The sequence below is a fragment of the Carassius carassius genome, chromosome 35 (assembly GCF_963082965.1).
Source record: "Carassius carassius chromosome 35, fCarCar2.1, whole genome shotgun sequence".
NCBI classification, from domain to species: domain Eukaryota; kingdom Metazoa; phylum Chordata; class Actinopteri; order Cypriniformes; family Cyprinidae; genus Carassius; species Carassius carassius.
Window position 1 is genome coordinate 11,476,999 of NC_081789.1, and position 13,251 is coordinate 11,490,249.

The window sequence follows — 13,251 nt, forward strand, 5'->3', positions numbered from 1 at the left end:
CATCTTAGCAGCTCTGTAGGCTTTTAAAAACAGATACATATATTTAAGAAATTAGTTAATGTATGACATTCACAGTATAATGTTCACTGTACAACCTTCCAGGAAGTGATTCAACACCACCTCCTGTCAACAAGATGTCTCCTGCAACTAACAGATTTGAGGGTATCCCCCAACAGCAAAGGTGAACCAACATCCTTTAAGTTTCAATGTAGCAAATAAAACAGCCTGAACAAAACTGATTCAAAATTAAATTCATACAAGCAAGTTGAAATCTTTTGCAATGCTTATATAGCATTCTTTTGAACTATTTTTAGAATTATATTTGCATTAGAAAGGTCAGCAAACTTTAGACTGCAAATTTACACATGGCCTTTTGTGCTTCATTTGAATATGTCTATGTAACTTTGTCATCATGTCTTTGGGAATGCAAAACAGTTCCTTTTTATACAGTATGGCTGGTTTTACAGAGCTTGTAAATATGATATGATCAGACATTACTTTGAGGCTTAAATATGATATTTATTTCTAGTTTCAACACCACTAAGCCCACACTTGGTCCACGGGTCCTTCCCAAACTACCTCAGAAGGGTAGGTGACATGCTTTCTGCTTTTGAATGTTGCAGTGGTACGTCTGAATGATGAAATAAAATAAATTCCATTAAGTAATTAATTCAGTTATTCATGATTAATCACACGTGTGTTCACGTGTATTTAAATGTAATTTAGTTTGTGTTAAACTCAGTATATCTTTTCCAATCCACTATTACACTACAGTAAGATTTAGACTTAGAGAAACAATTACAAATCAAATTTCACATCACAATAAATACCCTTACAAATCCCAGTGTACAGTTACATTGATGAGGAGAAACTCAATTAAAAGGTGCAACAAGCAAGATCATTTATTCCAAGTATTTCAACAAAAACTATTCTTGAAAATTGTACAGCACAAAAAAAGGAGACATGTTTTCTTTTTTCCAATTTCTACTCTACATTTGTTTTAAACCTGACCCAACATCTTGCTACATATTACATATTTCTTCATATTTGTCTTCTGAAATTGTCTAGAACTATATCAAAAATTATAGCCAAAAACACATAATAGCATTGTTTTGTTTTTCAATAGTTGCCCTGCGTAAGATAGACACCATCCATCACCCATCTATGGACAAAACCAACCAGCCTCCTGAACCAGTCCTGTTCCAGAAGGTTCTGCAGAGTTCAGACACCCCACAGAAAGTTGTGTTAGCCGATAGACCTCAACCTGGAGATATACCTCCTAAACCACAGCCTTCAGAATTACCCCCTAAACCAGGAGAACTGCCTCCAAAGCCACAGCTATCTGACCTTCCCCCTAAACCCCAGTTGGGTGATTTACCCCCTAAACCTCAGCTGAAAGATCTTCCGCCCAAGCCTCAACTGACAGACATCTCCCCACCCAAACCTATAACCACTGAGGTCATCCACAAGCCTCCACCTGGAGATGTGGCTCCCAAGCCCCAACCACCAGATCCTCCAACAATCAACCCACCAGCTGAACTGTCTCCTCAACCTGTCCAGTCTAGCGAAGACACCAATGGAAGCCCAGCGTCTGCACAGGGGACACCTGTACCATTGCCCAGGAAAATAAATCCGGTAAGGACTTGGTCACCAAAGCTTGGGAAAAATACATTCAAGTATGTAACAAGCTGCATTCAACAAACTATCTTACACTATTTGTTTTGCTTACTGTCAGATAAAGAGTAAAATGCGGAGGGTGAAGACTATCTACGATTGTCAGGCAGATAATGATGATGAGCTCACTTTTGTTGAGGGTGAGGTCATTGTAGTAACTGGAGAAGAAGATCAGGAGTGGTGGGTAAGTGTAAAAACACCAAAATGTCAAGCATGAACAGTACACCAAAGCATGAGAATGAAGAATTCAAAATTCTACATTCTGATTGATTAACAGACATTCCAACATGTTCCATTAATGTTCTTTAAAATAGTTCATGTTTTTTGACCACATTACAGTTCCATATCACATATTACCTCATATTGATTATGAAACAAAATGCTCAGGAGTCTACTGTATTAATGAATGGAAATTTCACACGCATCTGATGGTCCATGCATGTTTTTTTTGTGAGAATGTTGTCATTATTTCTGCAAAGATTTGCTGAACAATTCTCTGTCAATAAATGCCTTTTCTAGCATATTATATTACATTACAAAAACAGTATTTTGTTGTTCCAGATCGTTTCCAAAAGGTTACCTGTTAGAACAAAATAAAAGGAGTGTTAATAACCTTTTTATTTATTTCAACAATAAGCTTTGAAAATAACAGTAAAGTGTAATCAATTATTGCATTTTTTCTTTCTTTTTTTGAGATAAAGATAAGCAAAACATTTTATTTGAGTAATTAACATTTTTAAATGGTCTAACCACAGAGCATTCAACCCCAAGAGTGCAGTGCCTTTAGAAAGAAAAAATAGTTTTTACTCTTAACAAATAAAAATTATATATATAAATATATATAAAAATATACATAAACTACAATATTATAGGCCAGATGCGAGGCCCTGTGCAAACAATGTCCTTTTAAAGATGAAAACCTGAAAACATTTTTGACAAACTTATCAAGACGTTCATGTGCTAACCATGGTAAAAGCAAAATTGTTTTCTGGCCTTTGAATTATTGAAATTTACTCTGGCATTAATTTTTCAGTAATTCAGCAGTTCGTCATCAGTTATTCCTTACTTGATTTAGACTTGCATTTATAGCCACATTCTGATTGCAACCTTTCTTTTTTGTCCTTAGATTGGACACATCGAGGGGCAGCCGGACAGGAAAGGTGTATTTCCTATGTCTTTTGTTCATATCTTGTCTGATTGACACATAAATGTCAGTCCTCCACCTCCACCAATGGGACCCGCTTGACTTAGCTGCTGAATCAATAATGCAAGTTTTAGTAAGATGGATCCACAATGAAAAACACATTATAACCTTTCCGTCATAAAAGACAGGGTGTAAATAAAATGTCTAAATTTACCGCTGTTACCCATACCATTTTATACAGCCTACCGCACAGTGGCTAGACTGCACCCACTTAAAAGACCAGCACTTTCCCTCCACTATTACTGATACTGTATCTCTGTATATAAGATTGTACATAAATGTTTGTGTGTTTCACACAAGGATGAGTGTGTGATTTTGCGTAATTGTAGAAACTTGTGTTGGTCTGAAAAGTAATGTGTGAACTTGTACTCTACCTGCCAGTTTTGTTCAAATGAGTTGAAGTATTAATGTGGCCATCTATAGCAGGGACAGACAGAGAAGTCTACTTCTCTTCCTTATGTAAAAACTGGACTCATCAGTTTTCAGTTGTTTTTAACCACATTCCATAATACACCACTAAAGCATGTGTAAGAGTGAAATGTGTTAATTTGTGTTTGCTACTCCCCATTCTTGCTACTCAGTGTAAAAATGATTAACCTGTGCAATGCATACACCATTACCTGTGTCCTTTCACAGGTTGTTCCTATGTGATTCCATATCAGTGTTTAATCTACGCAAGTACTTTTACTACAGTCTTATTGAAGGAAAATGCCCTATAATACAGCAGTTCTGTAAACAGAAAGGTCACCCTTCATCATCTTTAATATTGTGTTTTGAGAGGTCTTGGATACTTGAAGTACTTTTGAAATATGGAAGTTGTTTACTTTGTTTTTTTTAGATGTTGTTTTCAAGTGATTGGGTTCCAACTGTAATACAGTACATGTCTTTCTTTATCCTTGCTGCCAGTAACCCCATGTTAGATCAAGATCAGCTCCTTTAGCTGTTCAAATTCCCAACTTGGTAGATGAGATCCTGTCATCCCTAACTTGATCATGGTATTAAGTTTAATTCAAAAGCACAGTTGGATTTTAAGTTTCAATCCTCTTTTGAATAGGTAAATCACCCCTTTTTCTGCACTTACCCAGTATTCAGTGTGGAGGTGAAAGAAAAGAGTTCTAATGTGCTACAGGTTTTGACTGCAGATTCTGAGGACGGTGTCCACGGTCTTACCATGTTCCTCATTTACCATTCCATCATCAATAAAATGATTTCATGTTAAACAAGACTCCACATTTCTCAAATATGAAGTTTTATCAAGTTACACACTCCGATAGTAATTTCACCAAAACAGTCCAATTGTAGCAAAAAAAATGCAACAACTTAAGTGAAAACTCAAATTTATTTGCAGTCCAGCAGCATACAAGGTTTCTCTACAGCCATGCCAAACCTCATATTGGGCCCTAGAGTCACTTTAAACAACCCAATACACAAGCAACGCATTAAAAGCGGCTTCACTTTAAGGAAAAATAAAGTGTTACAAAACTATACAGAAGTACTCAACTTAAAGAACCTTTCGGTTCATATACCAGACTGCTGGTAAATAAAGCATTATAAAAAGAGACAAATGAGTAATTCATTTTGATACAGGAGCTTTTTGTGAGGTCTTTTTAGCTTGGTCCATCTTCTCCACAGACTTGATTACGCCAACAGCAACGGTCTGTTTTAAGTCCCTTACAGCAAATCGACCTGGAGAAAAAAAAAAAAACACTACAAAACCTGGCTTCTTTCAACAGGAATATGGTCACCTAAAATCCAGTTCCTTACCTAGAGGTGGATAATGAAAGAAGCTCTCCACACACAAGGGTTTGTTTGGGACAAGTTTGACTGTGGCACCATCTCCCGACATCAGATACTGGGGCAAGTCCTCCAGTTTCCTCCCAGTACGCCGATCAAGCTTCTCCTTTAGTTCAGCAAAACGACAGGAAACATGAGTTGTGTGGCAGTCTAGTACAGGAGAGTAGCCAACCTTGATTTTGCCTGGGTGGTTCAGCATTATGATCTGTTGAAATATGCAAGAGAATGGTTACAGTTAGTCAGTTTGTTCACAATTCAAACAAAAGCAGAGCTACTGTACCTGAGCAATGAAACTGCTGACATCCGATGGTGGGTCCTGCTGGGAGTTACCTGCTACGTCACCTCTCCGAAGGTTCTTTACAGACACATTTTTAATGTTGAAGCCTACATTGTGGCCAGGAAGGGCAGTCTGAAGCCCCTGGTGATGCATCTCAATTGACTTGACCTCAGCAGTCAACCTTGCTGGAGAAAAGGTTAAAACCATTCCAGGTTTTAAAACACCAGTCTCAATCTTACCCACAGGGACTGTGCCAACACCTTTGGAGGGGGAAAACCCAGTTTAGGCAGTCGTAGTGGAAATCAAGAGACCTCAAACAAGGGGTTTTATACCCATTAAGGTATTTTTACCCACCACCAATCTTGTAGACATCTTGTAGGGGAAGGCGCAGTGGTTTGCTCGCATTGCGTACTGGAGGAAGTAGAGAATCAAGCACTTCCAGCAAGGTTTTACCATTTGAGTGGCCTTCTTTCCTCTTGAGTTTCCACCCTTTGAACCATTGCATCTGAAACAAGTAATTGAGGTAAGCGGATAGTCTATCAGGGGGTGCCCAATCCTGCTCCTGGAAATCTGCCTTCCTGAAAGTCCAGCTCCAGTCCTGATTAAACACACCCAGCTATCATTTTCAGGAGCACTTGATCACTACAGACAGTAGTATTGGAGCTGAACTCTGCAGGTAGGAACCCCTACATGAACAGGAGAGGTCTAGGTCCTCATGGGAAGGCGGTTAAGAAAAATGGCATTACCTTTTGGGATGGGGCAATCATGTTCTCACCACTCCAACCGGAAACTGGTATGAAAGGTACAGCACCAATCTCAAAGCCAATCTTCTTGATGAACACAGAAACACTCTTCACCACCTCATCATAACGTTTCTGGCTAAACGGTGGCTCGGTGAGGTCCATTTTGTTGACACAGACCATGAGTTGTTTGACCCCAAGGGTGTAAGCCAGCAAAGCATGCTCTCTCGTCTGACCATTGCGAGAAATCCCAGCCTCAAACTCACCCTTTGCAGCGGAGACAATCAGGAGAGCAGCATCAGCCTAAGAAATAGAAAAAGATAAGTTTAAGTTATCTTGAACGCATAAGTAACAGAAAAGAAACCCAGATAAAATTCAAGAGCTCAACTGCTGAAGATGCATCAATACCTGTGAAGTCCCTGTGATCATGTTTTTGATGAAATCACGATGACCAGGTGCATCGATTATAGTAAAGGTGTATTTCTGAGTGTTGAATTTCAGCAGGGAAATATCAATAGTTATGCCACGTTCCCTCTCTGCTTTCAGTTTGTCCAGAACCCAGGCATACTTGAAGGAACTCTTTCCCATCTTGGAGAGAAAAAAAAAACAAGAGGGGTTTAACATTCAAACACTCATAAAAGAGACTTAAAAAGTTAATACTAACCTGGGTTGCAGCCTTCTCATACTTCTCCAGTGTTCTGTGGTCAATTCCTCCACATTTGTAGACTAGGTGACCAGTGGTTGTGGATTTGCCACAGTCTACATGGCCAATTATGACCATGTTGATATGGATTCTTTCTCTACCCATACTTGCAGATCGTTTAGATAATAACCTGTTTTACACACCAAATACAACACGCTCCTTTTTTCCAAGCCACAGTAAACTTACTCAACAAAGGGAACACTTAAGTATGGGTGCTGGTGATTAAGTCCTGGTGTGATCAATAAAGGCTGTGTCTGCTTGATGCAATAATGACCACGCCCACAATTAATTAAAATAGGCTAGCTTGTTATATAATGCATTGGCCTACTCCTGTATGTAAATATAATAAAATAAATAAATAAATAAAAATTCAAAACTTCTACTTAACAGATACCTCATTCCTAATGACTGTTGTTCAGTTGCTTTGACGCAATGTGTTTTGTTTAAAGCGCTTTATAAATAAAGATGACTTGACAGGTACCACACTTTTTTTTCTAATAACAGTAGTTAATAATCGATAATGATAACTATGGTTAATAAAATAACTATGGTTACATATTTAGTGTTAAGTATATATATAGTTCTATATTGACTTCTGTTTTAAATTTAGCCTACATGTTTTTGTAATTAAAATGTTCTCCAGAAGTCCAAATTACGGTTGGGGTTGATGAATGGCTCAATAATTATTTTGAATAAGAAAATTGACTGACCAAATGTATGCACAAGTTTCAACATCCATGCTTTGTATTAGTTACAACCTATAGCCCGATGAGGAAAGTAAACTTTTTGCATTTGCACAGGTTTGCGTAACAAGAATAGGTTTAATCACTTGGTCAGATCTGTCGCTTATGAGCAACAGCACAAGTTGACCGACAGGGGGCGCACTGAATGCTTCGTTAACTTCAGTTATATTATTACAATCATCTCATATCTAATGCATATGCGACCACATATTTAAGTAGTAGTATACATGGTTTTCTTATTATATGATAATACTTGGAGCTTGATTTACAGGTTTTTGGTTAAAATAAATTCGGGAAGCACATGACGTTTCATTAACCCGGAAATAACAGTCGGTAAGATAGACAGCTGAGAGAGCGAGAGATAGAGAGAGAGAGAGCGAGGGCGAGAGAGAGAGAGAGAGAGAGAGAGAGAGAGAGAGAGAGAGAGAGAGAGAGAGAGAGAGAGAGAGAGAGAGAGAGAGAGAGAGAGAGAGAGAGAGAGAGAGAGATCTAAAGCCTTCTCCCTGGAGCTTATAGCGTGCTACCTAAACTCCATACGTGTTTTTCATCGCTTCACAATCAAAGGTTTGTCTTCAGTCCTCTCTTATGTCTTTATGCTGCATGTGCCGGGTTTTATTGTGTATATCCATAACTCTGGATGCATTAGTGCTATAGTACAGCATGTGACTAAGCGGTGTGCTTTCAGCACGATGGCACCAGTGGCCATCCGTTGTTTAAAAGGGTAACGTTATAGACCGGAACAGATGAAAAATTAGTGCTTGATAGGGTTTAGATGCATTTGTGGGTGAAAAAAGTATAGCAGCTATCTGTCATACAGTGCAATGCAATGTAACTTCTGCCATGCATTGTGCAACATTGGTAAGACCTGCTACTGTGTGATCTTACCGTTTTCATAAGCAAGAATGTTAATGTGGTTATGGAAAACCTGGAAATATCAGGCAATTTTTGAATCTTTATTTACAGGTCTGTAAAAAATCAGAGGATATTATTTGTATCTTAAAAGCATATGGAAATTTCTGTAGTAAATACACTTCTTGTAGACATTCTCAGCTCTACAGTGTTTCAGGGTAATTCATTGGTCAAAGGTATGGGAACATAAAGTCCAGCTGATGCTTCTGCCCAGATCCTAAGTGGGTATTGATATCTAGTGTTCAAGTGTAGTGCACTACATATCCAATGTGACTAAGTATGTTTAATCTATGTGCAGTTTAATGAAAGGACTTGCAAAAAAACACCTTCAAAACACCTTACATGCCAGAAAACCTGTGTTTGATTATGTGCCTCTTCTGGTTTTTCCTATAAAAATCATTGGTATGATGTATGCAAACCAAAATAGCATTTGCAATAGTCAGCTGATTGACATTAATTGTCAGCTTCTGCAGTTTACAGTTTATTCTCCCTTTTTTTTTCAAAAGTCTTTTCCTCCAAAAAGTCACGTTAATGAGAGATCGTCGAGTATTGGTGTGGCATAGAGCACTGGACTGTGTGGTTTATATACTGTATGCATAGCTCATCCCTGCACATGTGAGATCAGTTATGAGCCCTGATGAATACAGTTTCTTATACTTTATAAACCTCCTCATAGTTTAGGCTGCCATTTCCGATCATATTGGATAAAACCTTTGTCATCACAATCATTCATGTGCAGATACTTTTCGCACTGCTCGATTAACATCTTATCGCTTCTCCTTCTCTTTCCTTTTATGGTATGTAGGTGAGGCTTGAAGTCAAGCATAGCATACAGGAAGACTCTGATCTGGTGGTTTCTGACACTTTGTTGCGTGTCAGCGCCATAGCCTATGTTTTAAGTCATGGCCAGATTGAGATTGGTTCTTTATGTGGAATCCTGTCTGTATGTGTAGGTGGATGTTGCCCGGTGGGTCTGCATTTAGATCACTGTAGCACATCAGGGAGCAAATTGAATGGGATCATCGTTTTATGTACATTTTTTTTTTCTCTTATTTTGTTGTTTGTAATGTCAAATCACTTTACTCCAAAATATAAGTTGCATACTATGCGTAAATCATCAAGTTAATGACCTTTGAGGCAGGGTACTGTTTGCAAAATGGTAAAAAATGTTTAACTTGTAAAACACATTGGACTGTGGCAGGCATTGCACACATGGCCTTGCCTGCATGTCAGGCTGTGAGGGGTAAACATTGTGGCTCTGCTTGTTTAACGGGCAGATCTATGTCATAAGTAAAGGTATTTGTAAGCCACTTTTGTGAGGCAACTGACATGGAAGTGGTAGGTGTGTGCATCAGTGTTTGTTTGTTTAAGAGAGCACTGCCTTAGTAAGCATTTAGATTAATGTACAATTTTATTTAACAGTCCACAATTGAAATTAAAAACGCATTGTGACCTGAAATGTATTGAGTGGTTGGGTTTTTAAACTAGTCAAGCTTATGATCATCTCAATGAGTTCTTGACTCATGGCTAAAATATCAGCTGTAATATTTGTCTGGTGCATATTTCATTGTGTAATCTACAGGTTAGCTGATAGGATACATCATTTTTCAAAAGGCCTTGCAGTTGGAGCAAAAGTGGAATTTCCTCAGGGGAATTTTTATTTTTTTTGGAAGGTACATGAATTGTTATTCATTGTTAGAGACCCCAAGAAATGGTTTGAAAAGCTCAGTTTTCTTTCCTGTGTTGACACATTTCCTATTGAAACAGGAAGCTGGATTGATACATATCAAAAGGCTGATCCCTTTTTAAAATATCCAGTTTTTCACGGCCATGCAAAACCAAAAGGTTCTAAGGTTAAAGGATAAGGCTCTTCCTTTGCAATAAATATATGGCTGAAAAAGGAATTCAATAATTAAAGGGGTCATGTCACCGGTGCTGCCCCGCGAGTTTATTAGTAAAATAGTTTCGCAGCTGAAAAGCTACATGACATTTTTCAGTAGCAAGGTTCTTGAAGCAGTTCAACTTAAAGATTCGCTATTAGTAGCAAATAGCATTGCTCACTATTTGCTGAACAAGCTGAGAGATGCACAGATGCACGCATTCATACGTGCTAAACCTCTCTCTCTCTCTATAAGGTTTATCTAGAAATAAATCATCTGAACAATGTCTTACGGTGTGGTTGTGACACCAGGCTGTTAAAGGGGTCCTATTATGCTCTTTTACAAAGTCATTTTTTGTTTTGGGGGTGTACTAGAACATGATCTCATACTAGGTTGTTCGAAAAACACATTATTTTTCACATACTTTACATTATTGCAACACCTCTTTCCCCAGTCTGGCATGAACGGCTCAAACAGTTCTTGTATCAAATGAAGGCCCACCTTCTGAAATATGAAATGTGCTGTGATTGGTCAGCTATGCCAGTGTGTGTTGTGATTGACAGCACTCTACTATAGCCGCCTGCCAGGTTTTAGTGTAAATATTGAGTCAAAATCAGTTTAAACCTGAATGATTATAACCACCCCAAGTTGGTCTGACTTTGGAAAGCTAGCGTGTCTCCGACATAGTGACAACACTCGTTGCCTTCTCTAGTGCAGCATAACCAGGCCTCATCCCATTCATCGATATTTGTGATATCACAAATCCTGGAAAATATGCGTTGTAGTCCAAACTAATCGTTCATTGTAGTTTTTGAAAAGTGATTTCTGTTACATAAAATATATCCTTTTGTATTGGACTTTAAGCTTTGTAACTTTGCAGATCTTTTTTTATGCTCAAACAGCAACATTACAGACTAAGTAAAGTTGAAAAAGTGAAAATACAATCCCTTTAAAATTATTAGAAAAAATAATGCACTCCCGAAGTGGTAATGTGGCCACGATGTTGGAGCCTATTAATGGAATGGTCTTTCTCCATTATCAAACAAATTGCGACATTTTTTATTGACTGAATGCAAGCGCTTATTGTGAAAAAAAAATGTTTTAATATTATATTTTATCACTTTAGACACACCACACAAGTTTGAGCATCTGTTATCTTTTGTATTTATATGTAGAAATCTTGATAACGTTATAAGTGGACCTCTGAGAACAGTACGAAATAAGAAAAAGGCAGTTCATGACCCGTTTAAAATACAAGCTTTAGAAAGCATTTGAAACATGTTTTGCTAATTTCAGAGGCTGTTGGTTCTTATAGTACGAGTATTTTTGCTATGCTTTCCTGGGGGGTTAAGTATTTATTTATTTATTTTTTAGAAATGAACGATTTTATTCAGCAGGAATGCATTAAATTAACCAAAAGTAATGAATTCGATTCATTAAAGAGTCCTGGAATAACATTGTTTTCAACATTGATAATAATGACTTATGATGGATGATGTGACACTGAAGACTGAAGTTACGGGTGCTGAAAATTTAGCTTTGCCATTACAGGAATTAATTACATTTTTAAATTTGTAATTATTTTCAAATTGTAATTATTACTGCATTACTGTTTTTACTCTTTTACCATTTTTATTTTTAAGCAAATAAATGCAACTTTGGTGAACAAAAGAACATTAAAAAAAATATATATATATAAAAAAATCTTACTGCCTGCAAACTTTTGAATGTAAAAAAAAAAGTGTACCTCAGTGTGTTAGATAGATGTCCCCAAAACAGATGTCCACCTACAGCCACTTTTCTTCCATTTTGATTTTGTGAGCCATAGGCCAGTGTGCATTCATTTTTGTAATTTGCACTTTTTGTTAATCTCTTCATCCGAGTAAGAATGTTAGATCTGGGGAAATGTTTTTTTTTTGCATTTGGAGGTTAGTAAAAGATTGGTGCTTTAAGCCTTTTAAGAATGCAGTGTACAAATTGGTGATGGTGTTTTTAGTTGTTGAAGCAATTTCCTTAAAAAAAACTCCTCACTATAGAGCATTTATTTACTTTAACATGAATTTAAGCAATTTTATAATAAGAGTTTTTGGAGGGTGTTTACAGTAGTTTGTATTCAAACCATTGCAAGATGTGAAGCAGGAGAAGTGTGCTCTCTGTATGCCTGTTGTCGCCGGAATGATAATCTGTAGAATTTGCATAAAGACATAAGGAAGTTTATTGTACTAATTTATTAGTGCTAATCTTCACTCTGAACTAGCTCACTAAACTTCCTGTTTCACCTTAGTTTGCCCTTTACCCCATATGCTGTCCAAGTGGAAATACACTTCATGTTTCTTTTTTGCAGAAATTGTAGACGGCTTCTTTTTACTAAGTTTAATACTTTTTTCAATTGTAGTTGTTTTTTAAAAATGTTGTATTATTTTTATGTTATGATATTAACCATTGTGTGTTGTTAAGCATTAAAACCACATGTCCCTGTGGCCTGTAATTCATTTTATTTATTTATTTTAACCTCAGGTGATCTCTGTACTTTGTCTTGCAGCAGCATGTAATGTTGTAGTTTCTTAATGTCATGTCTCCACATGTCAACCAGTAACAGTTGAACTGAGCAGTGTGATTTTATTTTATTTTGTTTTCTCTCTTGATTTCCACATCAGGATTTTAACATTTCAGTTGTTAAGTGTTGAATAGAACTGAAAACATACACCAAGTTGACATGCATATTTAGTACTTGAAACCATATGCTTGAATGAAGAAGAAATGAAGAAGGGAATTTTTTTTTACCCCCATTCTTATATTTTAAGGAGGGGCGAACTTTGCTCAGCGTCATTATAGTTAATTAATACAAAAAGTGAAGAAAAGAAAAAAATAGCAAAAAGTTTGTGTTACTAGTTATAAATTAAACATATAAACGGTTTCAACGGCAACAACATAAACAAACGTTACTGCGCATGCGTGCTTTTGTGGCCCTAACTTAACTTCCGGTAAACTTCCAAATAGAATCAATAACAACAGCCAAGTCCCTCTAGAGTAGATTTTTTTTTTTTTGATGACAAACAAAATATGTTTGCTGCGTAAATCAGGTGGACTTAATGAAAATGCAAATTAATTATTTCCGAGCAGGAGATGCATAAAGCGCGAGAAATAGAGGTTTCCCCAGTAACGGCTGTAAACAAAGTAGAGCTACGCCCACAAACGCTGCGTTATCAGGCATATAACATGCAAGTCTTAATTCAGAAATAGTGATATAAAAACACCCGTGCCTCGTTTTAATATTTAAACATGTAAATGTAAGGAATTATTATTATTAAACGTGCAGTACGTAAC

The 13,251-nt window shown here is 37.1% G+C and overlaps 3 protein-coding genes across 8 annotated transcripts in view; 2 read left to right on the forward strand and 1 right to left on the reverse strand.

Moving 5' to 3' along the window:
* asap1b (ArfGAP with SH3 domain, ankyrin repeat and PH domain 1b) overlaps positions 1-3,177 on the forward strand; it is an 84,097-nt gene extending 80,920 nt beyond the window's left edge. For all 6 annotated transcript variants that reach the window (XM_059524411.1, XM_059524406.1, XM_059524408.1 and 3 more), the window contains 5 exons: positions 103-181; positions 530-588; positions 1,127-1,635; positions 1,736-1,858; positions 2,801-3,177. In XM_059524411.1, the coding sequence (XP_059380394.1) occupies positions 103-181; positions 530-588; positions 1,127-1,635; positions 1,736-1,858; positions 2,801-2,875 (845 nt within the window). In that variant the 3' untranslated portion in view covers positions 2,876-3,177. The remainder of the gene's footprint in view (positions 1-102; positions 182-529; positions 589-1,126; positions 1,636-1,735; positions 1,859-2,800) is intronic.
* A 1,023-nt stretch (positions 3,178-4,200) lies between these two features.
* On the reverse strand, positions 4,201-6,578 carry eef1a1l3 (eukaryotic translation elongation factor 1 alpha 1, like 3). The gene is made up of 7 exons (XM_059524418.1): positions 6,354-6,578; positions 6,098-6,277; positions 5,696-5,992; positions 5,304-5,454; positions 4,953-5,209; positions 4,643-4,877; positions 4,201-4,564 (listed from the first exon to the last, which is right to left on the reverse strand). The coding sequence occupies exons 1-7, from the start codon at positions 6,495-6,497 to the stop codon at positions 4,452-4,454; spliced, it is 1,377 nt and encodes a 458-aa protein (XP_059380401.1). The 5' UTR covers positions 6,498-6,578; the 3' UTR covers positions 4,201-4,451.
* Positions 6,579-7,542: 964 nt separating this feature from the next.
* Positions 7,543-13,251, forward strand: part of fam49bb (family with sequence similarity 49 member Bb) — a 64,023-nt gene continuing 58,314 nt past the window's right edge. Inside the window, exon 1 of the mRNA XM_059524422.1 lies at positions 7,543-7,699. The gene's annotated coding sequence lies outside the window, so the exon portion shown is untranslated. The remainder of the gene's footprint in view (positions 7,700-13,251) is intronic.